Genomic DNA, 18,952 nt, shown 5'->3' with positions numbered 1-18,952 from the left:
TTGGGAGGCTGAGGCGGGTGAATCACTTGAGCCCAGGAGTTCAAGATCAGCCTGTGCAACTGTTGGGAAAAGGGCTTGTGGATGCCTGTATAAACTGGCCATAAAAATACGGGACAATAAATTGTGGAAAGTTACAAGAGGCCTGTGAGGAGAAAAGCCTATTTGCCATCATGTTCCCATGCTCAGAGCGAGACCCGCTTTCCTATCTGTAAATACTGTGTTCAACGAGAAAGACACTCCTTTGAAGCACTGGAATGTGGACAGACGTGCAGGCTCCTAGTAAGCCGCTCCCACTAGCTACTCTCCGGTAAGTTAAAGATACGCTGTTTGAGCACAAAGGAGATTCATTTAAACCGCTATTGCTGTAGATTACGCCTGTGACGCACTGCACCCTTTCACTGTTCCGCCCTCAACATCTGCTTCTGTGATTGTACTCAATAAATACTGTGGAGACTAGAGCTCTGAGCCTTTTGCAGCCTCCACATTTTGCAACTGGCCCCCTGGCTCCACCTTTACTCTTAACCTGTCTCTTCTCAGTGCTTTGTCGCCAACAGACTTCGGGTACCCTATGGGTGGTGCTGAGGCTGGTCCCCAACATGCAACATAGCAAAACCCTGGCTCTACAAAGAATACAAAATGTAACCAGGCACGATGGCATGCGCCTGCAGTCCCAGCTACTTGGGTGGCTGAGGTGGGAGGATGGCTTGATCCCAGGAGGTGGAGGCTCCAGGGAGTGAGCAGTGATCATGCCACTGCACTCCAGCCTGGGTGACAAAGCAAGACCCTATCCCCCCCCAAAAAAAAAAAAAAAAGGGCAAACCCGGCTGGGCAAGGTAGCTCATGCCTGCAGTTGCAACACTTTGGGAGGCTGAGGTGGGAAGCTTGCTTGAGCCCAGGAGTTAGAGACCAGCTTGGGCAACACAGCAAGACCCTGTCTCTACAAAAAAAGTTTTTTTTTTTCGTTAGCTGGGCGTGGTGGTGGAAGGAATCGCTTAAGCCCAGGAGGTCCAGGCTGTAGTAAGCTGTGGTCGCACCACTCTACTCCAATCTGGGTGAGAGAACAAGACTCTGTCCATTCCCCCGCCTGCCCCAGAAAAAGGCAAACCCATGGTCCCCAACTAGGCTACTGAATCAGCACCTCAGGCCGGAGCCCATTTTTAAAAATTGAGATAGAATTCATATAAACTGCACCCCTTTAAAGTATACGATTCAGTGGCTTTCAGCATACTCACAGAGTTGTGCAGCCGTCATCACTGATTCCAGAGTACTTTCCTTACCAGTCTTCTGGGTTTGAACGTTGGGTTAGAGCGTACATTAGGTGATCCCGATGCACGTTCACATTTGGGAACTGCTGGCACACATGCAGTCCTGATGACTCTAAAGATGGCCCATGAAATACCCCTTGGGCACGCCGGGAAGAAATGGCAGTAGTTATCAGCATTGCCAGGAGCTACGCCAGCCTTTGGACGTACTTTGTATCACTTCAACATCGTCGCATCCCTGGAAGGAAAGTGGTGATTCTACTTGAGGAAACCCAGGCCCAGGGTTGAGTGTGTCTGAGGTGCTGCAGCTTGAGGTCCCAGCCCCACACTCCTCTCCCCAGCGTGCCGTGTTAAGGAGATGTACGTGCCCACTAAATGACTCGACTGCACTGACTTCTGGAATTGGCTAAAATCTTTTGAGAAAATTGTTTATTCAGAGTAGCATAAAATTCAGCTAAAAACCATGGTTATTTAAAAATGAGCAACCTAATTGTTCTATTAAAGTCAGATTCCAAGAGGAAAGACCCCGGTCCACACGGAGGAAAGAAAGCTCGTTAACCTGTTGGCTGATGGAGAGGCTAGGTCAGGGGGCAATTCAGGGATGCCGTAAGGAGAGAAAAGAACATGATCCTTCATCCCCAGAAACAAGTATTTTCCCTTCCTCATGTAAATTTTCCAGCTGTTCTCGTCATTTTAACAATCAGGCACAAAGTATAGCATGCTACCACAGTCAACATGTCTATTTACAATGAACTGTGTTACTGTATGGATTGAGTTACATCCCCCTCTCCTCCCAGTATAAGATTCCCGAAGGTTTTCCTTTCCAGTTAACTTGTTTCCTTCTAAGCTAGGGCATGACAGTAGTTCCTAAAAGCTCATCTAAGGATAAAGGAACTGAAACAGCAAAATTAGCCTTCCAGAGGAGGCAATGAATAGGAATGAAGTTCCTGCAGGCAGCTTCAAGATACAGACTCGCCCGAAGTGTCTATTAAACATATGTCAGGTGACTGCTTTAAAAGAACTTCCCACTGTTCAACGAGAAGGGGGTTGACCTGGATGGCAAGGAAGTCTTCGCCTGCTAGACCGTCTCCTTCCTAACCGCCATCTTCATGGGCTGCCTTTGAGGTGCTGGTCAGAAAATTCTCCTGGTCTGGTGTTTCTAAGGCAGTGACTGTTCCCAAGAAGTGTCACTGGTGGGGTGTCCCTTACTATGTTCCAGACTGCTTGCATTGCTCTCAGACCCTCTTTTCTCTCTGCCCCTCATTTTCCATTCTGTAACTTTCTGCGGTGTGTTAGGCCTTTCACCCATCGCTGGTAACTTCCTAAGTCCATCTGACCATGGAAAGGAGAAGCTCATGGTGTGAAAGGCGACGACAAGGCTGCTTCCACCTGCGAGGGCCTTGCAGTAGCAGGCTCGGAAGGATCAGCCAGGAAGTGCGAGAGCCTGCTCGAGGTCCCCTCGCCCGCTGAGCTGCGAGAGAGCCGCCTGGTGCGAACACCTCATCTTCCGTTAGACCAGGCAGCTTACCTGGAGCCTGCAAAACCTGAACTTGGGACTCCTGGCTTCTATTCCATTGTTTCTCCACTTCTGTGAGGGTTACGAGGTTCTCTGAAAAAGCCTGGGAAATTTTACAATACAACTGAAAGGGTATACACTACCTTGTGGAGGCTGAAAGCTAAACTTGAAATGCGGTTTTGTTTTTTTTTTTTTTTTGAGATGGAGTCTCTGTCACCTAGGCTGGAGTGCAGTGGTGTGGTCTCTGTCACCTAGGCTGGAGTGCAGTGGTGTGAGCTTGGCTCACTGCAACCTCTGCCTCCCAGGTTCAAGCGATTCTCCTGCCTCAGCCTCCTGAGTAGCTGGGATTATAGGTGCCCATCACCACACCCGGTTAATTTTTGTATTTTTAGGAGAGACGGGGTTTCACCATGTTGGCCAGGCTGGTCTCGAACTCCTGGCCTCAAGTGATCTGCCCGCCTCGGCCTCCCAAAGTGCTGGGATTACAGGCGTGAGCCACCGTGCCAGGCCTTGAAATTTATCTTGAAATGATTTAATTCTGCAAATACGGCATCTCTGGCCAAACCCCAGTCACTGACCTGCCCACCACTTCTCGGACTCCTCACTGGCTCATGACAGGCAAAGCCAGCACACAGGGTGATTTCTCTCTGCCTCCAGCACACTCCAGTTCAAAACAGCAGCTTGTGTGAAAGCTCCAAAAAAAGTTTAAGGAATCACTGGGGGCAAATTAAGGTTCAATCATGATCGCTTTGCTATATCTGTATTTACCCTGAAATGCCCATGACAGAAAAAAAGATTAGAGGAAGACACAGAAAAGAAAAATTTAATATTCAACATGCAAAACAACTTTTGAAAGAAACATGAAATCATAAAGCAAAGCTAACAGCCAACCAACAAATACCGCCTAGAAATGATCGCTACTGGACGTGGAAGACGGTTAATAAAGCAGCTGTTGGGAATGGTTATGAAACTAGCACTGGCAATTAGCATACCGCGCTCTCCAGTGCAGGCCATCATCGTGTTTTTGCTAAAATACATTTTGTAGAAATCATAATTCAGAGTCAGTTTTCTTACAGATTTAATTACTCTCACACAAATAATTCATTTGGAAACCATAAAAGAGGCCTGTGTACACCTAAACTGCCTGGTCTTCCACAGAGCGGGGACTAAAGGTGCACAGCGGGGAAGACAGATGGCGAGCGTGCCCTGGGCTCTGTAGGGTTGCAGGGTCACTGTGATTTTGATCTGCTGAGCTCAAGGACTGGAGACGGAATAAAAACGCCTACTTGCCTTAGACGTAAGAAGTTGCAAACTCGCCCATCAGCAGCTGCCTCCACTTCTGAGACTCCCCCTGCAGGAGCTCTGAACCCAGCCCCAAGGCCACTCCGTGTCCCAAGGAGCGCTCCAGGGCTCCAAGAAAGGGCTCAGGGGTCCTTTTGCCGCTGGGGATCAAGCAGCCAGTGAAAAAGAGAAAAGAAGAGCCCCAGCGGGTGCCCATCGCCCGGCTCCCAGGGCCCACCTGCTGAAGAGCTGCTCTCCCTCGAAGGGCAGTGGCTGCCGCTCCAGAGGCTGCTTCCTTCAAGCTCAAGGCCACGTGCGTTTCCTTAGCTCGTAGTGTCCGTCCCATCAGGTGGTTATTTTTAAAACAGAAGTAGAGTCATTCTGGTTTTTGATACAGACTAGAGCAACAGGACAGGAAGAACCATTGGGCTGGCAAGAGAGACTTGGTTTTTGAAACAGGACATGAAAGCAGATCCCACCTAAATTCGAAAATTGAGAAAAACATCAGTGAAACCTGTTAAGTTCACTAAAAAGTTGGCAGATGTTTCATATGTCTTTAGAGGATTTTGGCCAACAACTTAAAACCAGCATATCAGGACATGGTCAAGGCAGTCATTAGAATATACCGGCTTCACAGGGCCTTTCCTCCGGCACGTCTTTTAATGAAAAAAAAGTTTTACTTTGTTCTTCAAAAGTCTTCTACTAATTAGTCTATTTATGATTAAAACAGCAAAAACAGGCCCTGGTTTGAGTGTGGGTAGACTTTGAGGGAAGGCACCTCAGGAATGTGCCTTTAGACCCTTCCCATGACTCCATGTAGAGGGAAGCCTAACTCACAGTCCACAAGAAGCCAAACGTGAGCGGCGGCCCCACTCAGCAACCCATCCTCCCATCCTGCCTCCAAGCTGACGTGGCTATAGAGTATCTTGCATCCTTTTGTTCTCTTCTGACTACCTGTCACTCATGTTTTAAAGAATTTTCTTTTGAAATAATGAGCCTTAGTTGTCTTTGCAGGCAACTAGGCACTTCCAGTAGGACATCAGAATGTAAGATGGCCACTACCTGAACTTACTACAGCTGCTGAAAGAAAGGGTATAAACGGAGACCATCTATCACCCATCAGAACGTAGGATCATCATATATTCCTTTAAATGGAAAAGCCCATCCCACAACTTTCTTCTTCATGTTCTAAAAAGTGACACCTAGGTTTCCTCAACAGAAAACTGTGCTTCAATCCCAAATCCTCTTTTAAGACCAACAGGCCTTAAAGGGAGTTTGCCATTAAAGACCAATATGTCCTTTTTTTTTTTTTTTTTTTTTTTTGAGACGGAGTCTCACTGTTGTTTCCCAGGCTGGAGTATAATGGCGTAAGCTCGGTTCACTGCAACCTCTACCTACTGGGTTCAAGTGATTCTCCTGCCTCAGCCTCCCGGGTAGCTGGGATTACAGGCACGTGCCCACCACGCCCGGCTAATTTTTCTATTTTTAATAGAGACAGGGTTTCACCATATTGGCCAGGCTGGTCTTGAACTCTTGACTTCGTGATCCGCCTGCCTTGGCCTCCCAAAGTGCTGGGATTACAGGCATGAGCCACGGCGCCCGGCCCCAATATGTCTTAAAGGGAGTTTGGGATTAAAGCACAGTTTTCTGTTGAGGAAACCTAATGTCTTAAAGGGGTTTTGGGATCAAGTGTTCTGTTAAGGACACCTAGGTGTCACCATGCATGAGTCTTCCCTGCATTACACAAGAGGCAGGTATGTTCCCGGAAAAATTAAAGATGACCGTACAAGAAACACAAATGTGCCAACACCCGGACTTCAGGGGCGCTGGTTCTGGCCCTGCCACTTGTTACTCTGTTACTTCATTCTACATATCGTTTGTTACTTTGGAAAGACAAACCTGGGAGTAATACCTTCCTGTCTAGTTCTCAAGTGGCTAAGTGGCCCTGAGCAAGGTTTAAATCCGGCATCGCAAGTACCCTTTGGAGAGGGTTTTAGGGACTAAGAAAGGCAGACTCCACCAAGTGTCTGTCCATCTGTCCGGGCAGCACCGTGTGGCTCAGCGTGCAGGCCGGGCCACATGCCTGGGTTTGACTCCCGTCGCTGGCCCCTGCTGTTTGTTCCGGGCAGTCCCCTAGTGCCTGTGTGCTGGTTTCCTCGTCTGTAAGATGGGGTCGGACCAGCGGCCGCACATGGTAGGTGCTACGTGTTGGCTATGAAACCGCCAGTCCACCGTGTGCTCTGTTCACATGCCTTACACATTGAGGGCTGGTCTCTAAACCAGCATGATTTGCACACGTTTCCGTGACCAGCGAGCCCTCTCACACGTCACTGTGACTGGTCCTCATGGTCACCTGTGAGGCGGGCAGCACTTTCGCCATCTGACAGACGAGGAGCCCAGCTCGCCCCGAGCCATCCAGGCAAGCCTCCGAGCTTGGCCACATGCTGGCCTAGGGGAGAGAACCTTCTCACGCCCCTCACTTCTGAGAACAGAGGGCGGGCCGCTGTGCTGCTCACGACCTGGACTGCCTCATCTTCCCACGGACGAGCTGTCAGGACTGTGTTCCTCCCAAGTCCCCAGAACAACCAGGGGAAGAGTTCCTGAAGAAATAGGTGGATTTTAGCCACATGGACACAAGCTTGGAAACAGCATTTGGCATCCCCTGAGGGCACTCAAATGGGGCTGGCCACGCTCGGGGCTCGCTGAGGCTCTGTCCCCACACTTTGGGGCATGACATGACCTGGCTCTGTGCTGCCCTAAGACACGGGTTTGGAACATGAAATTGTGCAGAGCTGAGCCATCAGGCCTGAGCGGACACTGCTAGAGGAGAGAGAAGGTTCAAATCCCCCACCAAGCACAGTCTCGGACTACGTTATTACAAAGGGGGAGGGGGAGGTGGGCATCCCAGGAGTCTAACATCCGACCCAACCTATGCAGAATGATGGGGTGACCGTGCCCTGACCCAGCCACACACTTGAACCCTGGAGACTTCAGTGAGGTAGGTGGTGTAAGCCCCATTTCACAGGTGGGCAAACTGAGGCAGAATGAAATGCAATAGCTCGCTTTTAATAATAATATACAAAAGTCTGGAGAAAGCCCCAAAGTAGTCCCCTGTTCCCGGAGCCCAAAGAATAAACAGATGGGAGAACAAGCCCCTCCTCTTCCTTTTCCCCCCCAGAGAAGATCCCTAAACACATCGCTGGAAAACCTGAAACATTCCTGGGAACTTCAAACAAAACCAGCCAAAAGAGACCCAGCTTCCAGCTGATTCCCAGTTGGGGAGGGGACAGGCCTGCTCTCGGGGAGGGCACCGTGCATCCTTGCAGATGGAAACGCCTTCATGCTGGACCAGGCTGAGGGCAGGCCTGGGGCTGGGCAGCTGCTCACACGAACCGATGGGAGTGCCCATGTGAGCCTCTGAGCAACTCCTCTGCCTCAGTGAGCTGGTCTGAGATGGGACCAGCACACGCTGTCAAAGGAAGTGAGCTCCAGGAAACCAGGGACGATGAAGACACCCCCGCCCCCAGAAGACGGGGTCCCACCGAGAACCTCCCTGGGATGATGCCAGCCCCACCCCACATCAGACACCCTCTGGCAGATAATCCTGTTCTGCGTGGCTACCGAGGCCTCCCGACTACCCTCAGAATCCAAATTCTGCGGGTCCCTCCGTCCGAGGCCCAGCGTGGATGTCCCAGGTTGGAGGTGTGTGTGTTGGCGGTGTTCTTTGGCTGGAAGCAAAAGGCCGTTCTGGCGGGATCGGGGCCGTCTGCTCAGCTGGAGGCCTTTCTGGAACTGGGCGTGGGTGAGGTATTCCCAGCCCAGGGCAAAGCCATCAAACTTCTTGTATTCCCATCTCCTATTAGAACAAAGTGGTCAACTGGGAAGGATGAGCTGGGACTGACTCGGGTGCTGAAGTTCATCCACATGGCATTCCAGAATCTTCAACTGGCGTTCCTGAAGAAGGTGTGGACAGTCTGATGCGCCGAGTGCCCTGGCTGGGTGGTTCCACCTGCTGCTGGGGGCATGTGAACGTAGATGCGCCGGTCTGGCCCCGCTCTGGGCATCAGCTGCTCCTCCCGCTCTCTCTCATGGCCGCTCGGCAGCTCTAGTCCTGTTTGGGTGCAGAGGGCTCTCCAGAGATGGGTTGGGGGGCGACAGGCGGGGGGCACAGGGCGGAGCAGAGCCAGCAGGGGAGGAAAGAGGCACTTCAGTTTGGGCTGGTGTTCGTGGAGTCGGCCCTGGCCCTGGGAGTCGAGTGGCCTCGCCTGGCTGCGGCTCCAGCACTGGCGGGTCACAGGAGACACCGGTGGCGGTGGACAGGTAGGCACTTGGCAGCACTCCCAGGGCTGGGCCCGGCCGGGGCTCTGCACAGGCTCCGCACGCAGCTAGGTCATCAGGATGGGCTTCTGCCGAACTTCCAGGATGTCTAGGGCCGGCAGGAGGGAAGCAGGTGAAACAGTAACCCTCAACAGCAGGGAGTGCTAAGCAGTGCCACTTCTGAAGGAAGCCCGCCTCGGCCACTCACGCATCTCCTCTCCAGGCTTCACAGACTGCAGAGGAGACGCGTCTCCACCATCCCCACCTGCAGACTGGGAAACGGGCCCGCAGCAACGGCACACCCTGCAGGGGCTCAGGTACAAGCTGGTGTGGGGGCCAGAGCCACGGCCTGTCACAGCTGCTGCAGGCCTGGGTGGGTGAGGTGGCCCAAGAGCCTCCCATCGCCTGTGAATCACACACACCCGGGCTTGTGGCACTCGAGGGGACAGCAGGTGTGCCAGAAAGGTGAGCAAAGGGAGGATTCTGGGAAAGCTATGGCTCCACCCAAAGTCTGAGAAAAGGAGGCCAAGAGCCCTGCAAAGAAACCCAACCAACCGACCGGACGGGGCGGGACGACTCCGGGTGGCTCGCAAGCACCAAGGCCCTGGAGGTAGAGCTGGCTGTGGGGCGCGGCCGCTTCCCTGTTAAAATCAGCCAGCGTTACCTGTTAAAATCCGATGCAGCGGCAAAGTCACGTAGGTCAAGTGTGCATAGAGAAGGAAGTTTCCATCTGCTCTGTTCAGCTTCAGCCAGGACCCAACCAGGGACCGTCCCGTGCCCGACAGGGACCGAGACCGCAGGTTAGTTGCATTGTGCAGATCGGCTGGAGGAGAGAAGGCCAGGTCAAGGCCCACAGCACAGGCTGCGGGGGGAAGAGCAGGACGCCAGCTCCCAGGCCAGGCTGAGGCCACGCTCTGCTGAGGCAGGGACGCTCCTTACCAACACCTCCACACCAGCACCCACGCACTCCAGAGCGGCCGCCTCCTCGCCCGTGACACCCCTCCCCCTTCCTCCGGCCCAGACCCACGCCTCCACCTCCCGGAAGACTTCTTTGGTCACCCCCTCATCTCTCCCTTCTCTGTCTCGAGCTCAGTCTCCTCCGGGGGTCTGCCACACAGAGTGTGTAATTCACTGCTTCCACGGGCCCTGTCCCTGGAAGAGGCACTGCCACCTGCAGAGCATGGGAGGGGCAAGCCTGGGCCGACCTGCACCGTTACCCAGTCCTGCGCTCCCGGCTGGGGGAACCTGCCCCAGAGAGGTAGACTAGGGCAGTGATCAATACTTCTCACTGACTCGGGAATGGGCCCAGGTGGGGAAGGGGCTTGCCCAAGTTCACACAAGAGCAGGTGGAGGCCAGTGCTGGAGTCCCTGACCCGGGCCTTGCACAGGCGGGGCCCCTGCCTCTTGGTTCCAGTAGTCAGGACAAAGACTGCCACCTCTTCTGACCAATGCTGCAGCCCCAGCTCCCCACTGGGGGAGGTGCTCAGTGGGAGTTATCAGCGAATCCTTCACTTCCTTATTTTTTGAGACAATCTCATTCTTGTTGCCCAGCCTGGAGCGCAATGGCGCAATCTCGGCTCACTGTAACCTCTGCCTCCCGGGTTCAAGCAATTCTCCTGCCTCAGCCTCCAGAGTAGCTGGGATTACAGGCTCCTGCCACTACTCGGGGCTAATTTTTTGTGTTTTTAGTAGAGATGGGGTTTCACCATGCTGGCCAGGCTGGTCTCGAACTCCTGACCTCAGATGATCCACCCACCTCGGCCTTGCTAAATGCTGGGATTACAGGTGTGAGCCACTGCACCTGGCCAATCCTTCACTTCCATACACTAGACAGACATGCACACAGTGCACAGCCAGGCGCCCACTGGGTCCTGAGGATGACAGTGAGGAAGGCACGTGGTCCATGCCAGCAGAGCGTGGCAGAACCTCCCAACCAGTCTGTGATGGCCACCGCTGTCCCCAGGAGCCATTTCCCACAGGGTCTGCTGAGTGGCATTTTAAATATGCTAATCTGATTGTGTCACTCCCTTGCTTAAAACCCCCCCTTCGTGGCCTCCCTGGGGGCTCTGGGAACGACTCCTGTATTCTGGACGGTCACTGAGCGAGGACAGGGAGCAGGTGCAGGCGCTCAGGAGAGAGTGCAGACTGCCTGGGCAGGACTGAGGGGCACAGGAACACCCAGATACAGACACCCAGAGTCTGGGGGACAGGGGCACAGGAGGCTGGGAGGAGGCTGCATGAGGTGGCGACTCTGTCACCAAAGAGCACACGGTCCTGGGAGGCTGCACAGAGCTAGCAGGGCTGGGCCTCCCCTTGAGGGTGAGCTGACCCAAGGGAGGGGAGCCCTCCTCTCTCCCTCCACAGCCCGTGTGTGTGGAGCCGTCAGATCACCCATCGGCCTTCTTTTTTTTTTTTTTTTTTTTTTTTTTTTTGAGACGGAGTCTTGCTCTGTCGCCCGGGCTGGAGTGCAGTGGCCGGATCTCAGCTCACTGCAAGCTCCGCCTCCCGGGTTTACGCCATTCTCCTGCCTCAGCCTCCCGAGTAGCGGGGACTACAGGCGCCCGCCACCTCGCCCGGCTAGGTTTTTTTTTGTGTGTTTTTAGTAGAGACGGGGTTTCACCGTGTTAGCCAGGATGGTCTCAATCTCCTGACCTCGTGATCCGCCCGTCTCGGCCTCCCAAAGTGCTGGGATTACAGGCTTGAGCCACCGCGCCCGGCCCCCATCGGCCTTCTTAAGCAGGCTGAAAGGCCTTAGAAAGGTGGGGAAGCCCCTGAAACTGACATACTGCTGCACGTCTGGGCTCCAAGCACTCTGCCAAGGAGATGCCTGGGCCCACCAGGACGGGAACCCCGGAAGCAGCCATTTCTGTCCGTCCCCGGCTCTACCCTCAGCTCCTGGAGGGGTGGCTGGCACATGGCACCCGCTCTCTAAGTGTTGCTGAATGAACAGATGAATGAATAAATGGTCTGGATCTAGAGAAGACTGAAGGGCACGGGGGCCCTAGGGCACGGAGTGGGGGGTCACCTCCACCGTCGTCCTCCCGGAAGAACTCCTCGCTGTCGTTGGCGGAGTGAGACTTCTTCATCTCGGCGATCCGGTTCCGGGGCACCTTCCTCTTGAGGGATGGGGAGAAGAAGGCGGGCCGGTTGTTCCGCTCTGGGGTGGGGGGCGTGCTGAAGGAGGTCACCTGGGAACAAGGAGCCAAAGTCACCAGAGCAGAATAGCCCCATACCCGGGGGTCCCAATGCCCCTCCTCTCCCACCCTCAAACAACCCGACACAGCTCCCAGGGAAGAGGTCGCTCGGCCAAGAGGATCCAGCCCCAACTGGCCCGTGCTAGGTGGGGCCTAGAGACTGGAAGATGCGTTCCAGCCCAGGGGCCAGCAGGCCACCTGGCTACCAGTGCTGCCCGAGGAGCAACCAGGCTGCTGCTGCAAATGGCAGAAAGACCCCCTCCTCTGGGCCTCAGACACTGGCTGGGGGGGTGTTCAAGCACAAATTAACAACAGTTGCTGACGCCGAGTGAGCACTGGCCCCACAGAGACCCACCGAGCCTCCCAGCTCTGTGAGACAGGGGCTAGCGTCAGCCCATCTGACGGATGGAGAAACTAAGGCAGGGACTGAGACCTTGGCTTGCCTGTGGTCACCAAGCAGGATGGCAGCAGCCCTGTCTTCTGTCCCCCAGGGCCACGCTCCTTATCCTACTTCTCAGGGCTGAAGTGGCCCCATCCCTCTCGTTCCCAGCACCCCTCACAGGAGATGCTATGCTAAGTGGCTCTAGGCCTCTATCTCCTCCCCACTTCTAATCACGTTTGGTTCTGGTCACCAAACATTCACACCCACTCAGGGCCAGGCAGCCACAGCACTAAGGACAGATAGGCACATCGCAGGTCCCTGCCCTCAAGGAGTTCACAGTCTGCTGGGGTGACAGACTCAGAGAGTGACAACCATAGACAGCATGCTGGCTGTGGAGACAGAGAAAGAGAAGCACAGGATACATGAAGCACAGAGGCAAAAAGGATCCACAGCCTGGGAAATCAGGGAAGGCTTCCTGGAGGAGATGCCGCTGGAGCTGGGTCTTGAAGGACGAGTAGGAGTTCGCCAGGTGAAGAAGGGGGGGAAGGGCGTTCCAGCCAGAGGGAACTTGGCCCATCTCCTCCCTCCTCCCCATGCCAACAAGAATCTGAGGAGCAGGATGAGCTGGGACCGAGACTTCGGGAGCCCCGTCAGCCTCCTCGTCAAGGCTCCGACATCCACCAAAGTCCTGGCAGCTGCTGGGCTCCAGACGGTGTTCCCACAAGCCGGGGAAGGTTTTCAAAAGATAAAAGAAACAAACAGCACCAACCACAATACACAGAGTCGGCATGTGTCACGCACTGGCTCCAGACGACCCCGAGGGAGAAGGAGACAGGTAATAGCAGGCGCACAGGTGGCAGTCCCCAGGGGCCAGCCCTGCTGCTGACCCTGTGTGACCCTAGCACGTCCCTCCCCCTGAACCCCACGGCTGCCCAGTTGCTAAGGCACCAGGGACTTTCACACCCCTCACAACCACTCCCACTGGACAGATGGGAAAACCAAGGCTCAGGCAGGTCTAGTGACCTATGGTCACTCAGCCCTCACGCTGTGGCTGGAGACGGCACCCGGGTTTGTCCAGCCCAGAGCTCGGGCCACATCTTCATAAGGACTTTCACACACACGTTTTGTCAGAGTCCCAGGGGAAAATTAAGGACCAGGAAGAAGAACCAGGCCCTTTATCTCAGAAATGAACTCAGAAATATAAACCACCTTATTCTAAAGACAAGAGAGGCCCCTTCCCGCAGTTCTCACCCATCTTTGCAAAACATAGCCCTTGCCGTCTTTGGATTGTAAAACACATTCATTACAGAAGATACTCCCCCCACCCCAACAAAAAAAAAGGTATACAGAAGAGAAAGAAAACCAACATCTGACCGCCTGGAGATAAGTATGGTTAAGGTCTTTCTCGAATTAAAAGTATAACAAACACACACTCCCTCATCTCAGGCATGTCTGCAGTAAAGCATTGTTTACATTCCCATGCGTCTGCTTTCCAAGTAGGTCAACGGCAACTATAGCGGCTGCCACCTGGGAATCCTCCTGAGGGCCAAGCCCCAGACTTCTCAGAGCCTCCCAAATACTGAAGGGGCAGGGATCCTCGTGCCCTGTTTCTAGATGAGAAAACTGAGGCTTGGAGAGGAAGAGACACACCCAAGGTTGTGAGAGCAGCAGAGCAGGATCCCAGCTGTGGGCGGCATCTCTCCTGGACAACGGCTGGGCAGGACTGCTCCGGACCTGTGCCACGGGCACCCCCCGCCCAGCACACCTGTCCTCTTCCAAGACCTACAGCTCTGGGCAGCCCCTCTGCAAGAACCAGGCAGAGCAAAGCAGCCAGTGGGGCTGGAGGCCTTCTCCTGTCTGTGCCCCACCACAGGCTGCTGGGAGCAAAGCCACTGCTGACCTCAGCCTCCTGCCCTGGGGAAGGAGGATGGCCTCGAGACAGAGCAGGGGCCCAAGCCCAGTGCTATCCCAAGACAGCTTGTGACCTGGGGCGAGCTGGCAAGTCTGGTTTCCAGGTGTGCGAGGCAGGAATGCCTCTCCTGCAGCAGTGCTTCGTACAAACCTCGGGGCAGAGCTCGGTGGTCTAGGCCTCTGCATGCTCTGGCTGGCCCTCGGCCACCATCATTCCCATCTGACTCACCAGGGAAGGCTGGCCATGTGCCCACGCTCACCCAGCAGGTCCACCCAGGCAGGCGCCAGGGCCGGGCGCGAGTCCCCAGCCAGTCTCTTCTGCCTACTGGCCCTGTGGACTCAGCCTGGCTTTGCGGCATCTCAGGGAGGCAGAAAGAGCCCTGGCCCAGCACCAGCCTGTGGTGTGACCTTGGCCAGGCACAGCCCTCCAGGTCTGCAAGGCAGGAACGCCTTCCCCCGCAGCAGCGCCTCCTACAAACCGCTGAGCAAAGAGAAGGGCTGGGTGGTCCAGCCTCTGCACGCTCGGCACCTCGGCCTGCACACTGGTGGGTGGGGATGATGACACCTTTGTCCCCGAGGGGCCGTGAGCACGGGGGAAGGCAGTGGAAAGTGAACCCGAGGGACGGGAGCCCCAGCCCCCAGCCATGCAGCCCTTACCCGCTCGTGCATGGGCGAAGCTGGGCTGGAGTCCTCTTCAGTCCCACAGGGGGACGTGTCACCTGTGGACACTCGGCTGACCGCCATCTCGGCGTGGCCCTTGCCCTGGGGGCCCTTCATGCGCACAAACTCCATGTTGTTGTACTTGTAGAAGCCAAACGACATCTTCTGTGCCATGCGGGCGGCCACACTCACCTGGGGGCCGGCGGGGCAGCCTGAGTCAGGGAGGTGGCGATGGCTCCATGAGGCCCCTCCCCGAGACATGAACAGCCAGGTGACCATCCCTCAAGGAGTGGGGGCTGCCCGGGAGGGAGGGTCTGAGCCGGCAGGCGGGGCAGCTGGAATGGAACCACATCCCTGCCTGGTGCCCCTCCTGGTGCCCCTCCCACCACCCCATGAACCACACGCCAAGCTGAGGACAGGGCACCAGGCTGAGGACAGGGCGCCAGGCTGAGGACAGGGCGCCAGGCTGAGGACAGGGCGCCAGGCTGGCAGTGAGGCTGGCTGTAGATGGTGCCTGCTGGGGACAGCAGCCTGCCCACATCTGTTTGCTTAGTTGGGGGCGACTCGGAACGCTTCCAGGGCCAGTCGCAGGAAGCGAGTGACACTATCAGCCATCACTTCCCAGGGAACTAGAGACTGAGGAGGAAGTCCCCGCTCACATTTCACATGAATGCAAGCGGCCCGTGTGGGCTGAGGCTGACCATGAAGAATGATGTGAAGAGGCCCAGGGAGCGCCTAGAAGGAACCCCAATGGTCTGTGGGTGCCCCTGATGGCCACTACCACTCAGAAGCAGGCTGGGAGGCCTCGTGGTGTGGACCGAGGTGGGCTGTGGAGCCACCGACCCCAGGCCTGGTAGCACCTGTGAGGACGCCCCACACTCACCCGGTTGTCATACACCTTCTTGAGCGCCTCATAGCGGATGGAGCCCTGAAAGATGACCCCCTGGAACGTGTTGGTTTTGTCACTGGCCACCAGCTCCACACAGACCATCTCTCCTTCTCCCACAGTCATGTCGCTGAACACCTGGGGCAGGGCACAAAGAGACAGGGACTTGACCATCGGCTCCTACCGCCCACACCACAGCCTGGCCCAACTGGCAGGGAGGGCTGCTCGGAAAACCCCATTTTGCAGGGGACAGCTAGCTCTCTGTCACACACTCCTGTGGCCTCATGCCCTCCAAGGCCCATGGGACAGGAACAGCCTCACACTGGGGCAGGGGCTGAGCAGCAGGGGAGGACAGGGACCCTTACGGAGACTCTGGGACTGGCGGAAGACGCACGCCCTCATGACGGTTCACCAGGACTGTCGGCCACTGTCTGGGCCCCTCCACACCGCCTGGGGTGCCCAGCCCTGCCTGCTACATCTTTGAGGCTCCTGTGTAGCCAAAGGCTCAGTGGTGGTGGCAGGGTGACTGCCCACCTGGGGTGACAGCACCAGACTAAGGTACCACAGGCCCCATCCCGCCGCCTTAACGAGTCATTACTCCCAGGGCCTGGCGCACAGACTGGGCTCCGAGGACACAAAGACTTAGATGCAAATCTCAGCTCTGCCACACAGGAACTGCGTGTGCCTGGGGAGGGGACACGACCTCCCTGAGGCTGGGATCTTCCTGCGGACGCGCATGCCTTCCTTCTCAGTCCTCAGGACCCTAAGGGCCTCGGATGCACACAAGGACCCCAACCAGGGCCTCAACAGAGGAGAGACACGAGTGGGCAGAGCAGGGAGTGAGCCGCGACCAGCTCCCTCCCCACCCTCCCAGCGCCCTGTGTTTCTCAGTGAGTCTCATTCTGCCCAGGCCCGTTTCCCAAACCTTAAAACAAAGGCTTGGCCCAGATAACTCCGGAAACCCATCCCTCTTTGACATCCTAGGATTCCAAGCCAGTGCAGGCGTGGAGGTGCTTCTTTATAGTTTACTGGCATTAATAATGGCTCCTCCTGCCCGGGCAGCGCTGCTTTCGAGAGTTTATGAGGCATCCTCCCACTCAGGAGCCTCTTGGTCTTCAGCCCTGACAGTAAGTAGGACAGATGATCATGACGCTGATTTTACAGAGGAGGAAATGGAGGCTGCGCCAGGGGAATTCACCTGCCCACAAGCAAACACCGGGAAGAGGGCGAGCCACGTCTGCCTCAGTTGGACTCTTCCCGGCTCCAAGCCACCCACGCCTTTCTGCAAGGCTAAGGCCGGGGGGAGAAGCACCTGACACCCATCTCCCGAGAAGGGGAAGCTAAGGAGAGGGGCCCTGCGTGGAGCTCACCTCCTCGAAGCTGTCAATCATGAAGAAGATGTTGGGGTAGCTGATCTTGGACTCTTCCCCTTTGCTGTCCATGGGGTGTTTACTCGGGGACGCGAACACTTGCTGGAAGAAAGCAGATGTGAAGGACAAGTGAGGCCCCGCCCCGCACACAGGCCCAGAGTCAGTCCAAGTCAGTATAGGGAGGCCACCCGGCCTAGAGCCGGTCCAAAGCCACAGACCTCCCGGGAGATGTGGGGGATGAGCTGGTTCTGTGCTCCTCGAATGGGATACAGGATCCCAGGAGCTCAGCGTATTTCTGGAGTCAGACCCCTCACCTCGGGGGCAGAGAAGTAAGTGGGAAGACTTGTCTCTCTCAAATGCCAGGCAGCCAGAGGTCTGCCACGCCGCGGCTGAACTGGCAGTTGGGAGGCGGGGACTCCCGCGCCAGGGCTCACCTGAGATTTCTTCTTATGGATGTGAATGTCCCCGCCGTCGGCACGTGTGCACACCGCACAGGTCACCATGTAGTCCAGCTGGAAAAGAGTGCGGTTCAGCGTGCAGGGAGGGGTCAGCCACCCCTCGGGGCCAATCCGCAGCCCCACCCATCCACCCCATACCTTCTGCAGGATGAGATTCAGGCAGACACTCTCCTCCCAGTCGATGTCAGGGTCTCCCAAGCCTGGCAGCTTCTTGGAGTCCCGCCGGTACACCTCCACCTCCACCTCGGGCTCAGTCGCCTGCAAGGCCCAGAGCAGAAGTGAGCGTCCAGGGCCCACTGTGGTCCAGGCGCTCTTCTTCACCCTGACTACTATGCTGGACAGGTATTACGACGGACGAGGACTCCAATTCTTTTTTGTCATTATTTTTTGTGACAGGGTCTCACACTGTTGCCCAGGCTGGAGGTGCAATCACAGCTCACTGTAGCCTCAACCTCTTGGGCTCAAATGATCCTCTCACCTCAGCCTCCCAAGCAGCGGGGACCACAGGCACATGCTACCACACCCGGCTAATTTTTAAGATTTTTTTGTAGACATGGAATTTCGCCATGTTGTCCAGGCTGGTCTTGAACCCCAGGGCTCAGGTGAGCCTCCTGCCTTGACCTCCCAAAGTGCTGGGATTACAGGTGTGAGCCACCGTGCCCAGCCAGAACTCCAATTCTTTTTCCCCAGTTCTCTAGTGATGGGAGATGGGACACGGGGGCCATCCATTCTCCTTGCTGAGCCTCAGTTTCTTCATCTGTACAATGGACTAAGGGCATCTTCCCCTCAAAGTTGTCACATGATTTGAAGAGCTAATATTTGCTAAGTGGCACCAATGATAATAGTGACCCCTATTGAGCTCTTAGTGGATGGCGGGATCTGGGCTACACATTTCACAAATTATTAATCCTTTCACAGCAACCCTTATTAGCCCAATTTTAACAGATCAGAGTCAAGTTTACTGAAGATCAAATAATAAATACAAATCAGAGAGAAAGCACAGCATGTCTACACCTCTCCTAGGAGACTGGCTTTCAATTTCTTTTTTTCTTTTTTTGAGACGGAATCTCACTCTGTCACCCAGGCTAGAGTGCAGCATGATCTTGGCTCACCACCTCCTGGATTCAAGTGATTCTCCTGCCTCAGCCTCCTGAGTAGCTGGGACTACAGGCACGCGCCACCCACCTGTCTAATTTTTGTATTTTTAGTAGAGACGGGGTTTCACCATGTTGGTCAGGCTGGTCTCGAACTCCTGACCTCAGGTGATCTGCCCACCTCGGCCTCCCAAAGTGCTGGGATTACAAGCATGAGCCACTGTGCCCGGCCTCAATTACTTTTTTTTTTTTTTTTGAGACAGAGTCTTGCTCTGTGGTCCAGGCTGGAGTGCAGTGGCGCAATCTCCGCTCACTGCAAGCTCCACCTCCCGGTTTCATGCCATTCCCCTGCCTCAGCCTCCCGAGTAGCTGGGACTACAGGTGCCAGCCACCACACCCGGCTAATTTTTTTTTTGTATTTTTAGTAGAGATGGGGTTTCACTATGTTAGCCAGGATGGTCTTGATCTCCTGACCTTGTGATCTGCCCGCCTCGGCCTCCCAAAGTGCTGGGATTACAGGTGTGAGCCACCACACCCGGCCTCTTTTATTTTTTTGAGATGGAGTCTCACTCTGTCACCCAGGCTGGAGTACAGTGGCACGATCTCAGCTCACTGCAACCT

General features: G+C 55.4%; 1 protein-coding gene across 3 annotated transcripts in view; it reads right to left on the bottom strand.

Annotated features, from left to right (window-relative positions):
• Window positions 1-7,104: 7,104 nt before the first annotated feature.
• KIAA0930 (KIAA0930 ortholog) overlaps window positions 7,105-18,952 on the bottom strand; it is a 45,010-nt gene continuing 33,162 nt past the window's right edge. For all 3 annotated transcript variants that reach the window (XM_007976059.3, XM_007976060.3, XM_038007323.2), the window contains 8 exons: window positions 17,376-17,495; window positions 17,214-17,291; window positions 16,780-16,881; window positions 15,407-15,547; window positions 14,521-14,715; window positions 11,402-11,564; window positions 9,041-9,199; window positions 7,105-8,485 (listed from right to left, as the gene is read on the bottom strand). In XM_007976059.3, coding sequence (XP_007974250.2) covers window positions 8,445-8,485; window positions 9,041-9,199; window positions 11,402-11,564; window positions 14,521-14,715; window positions 15,407-15,547; window positions 16,780-16,881; window positions 17,214-17,291; window positions 17,376-17,495 — 999 coding nt within the window. In that variant the 3' untranslated portion in view covers window positions 7,105-8,444. The remainder of the gene's footprint in view (window positions 8,486-9,040; window positions 9,200-11,401; window positions 11,565-14,520; window positions 14,716-15,406; window positions 15,548-16,779; window positions 16,882-17,213; window positions 17,292-17,375; window positions 17,496-18,952) is intronic.

Source organism: Chlorocebus sabaeus, chromosome 19 (assembly GCF_047675955.1).
Source record: "Chlorocebus sabaeus isolate Y175 chromosome 19, mChlSab1.0.hap1, whole genome shotgun sequence".
NCBI classification, from domain to species: domain Eukaryota; kingdom Metazoa; phylum Chordata; class Mammalia; order Primates; family Cercopithecidae; genus Chlorocebus; species Chlorocebus sabaeus.
This window is presented reverse-complemented; position numbering and strand designations above follow the sequence as displayed.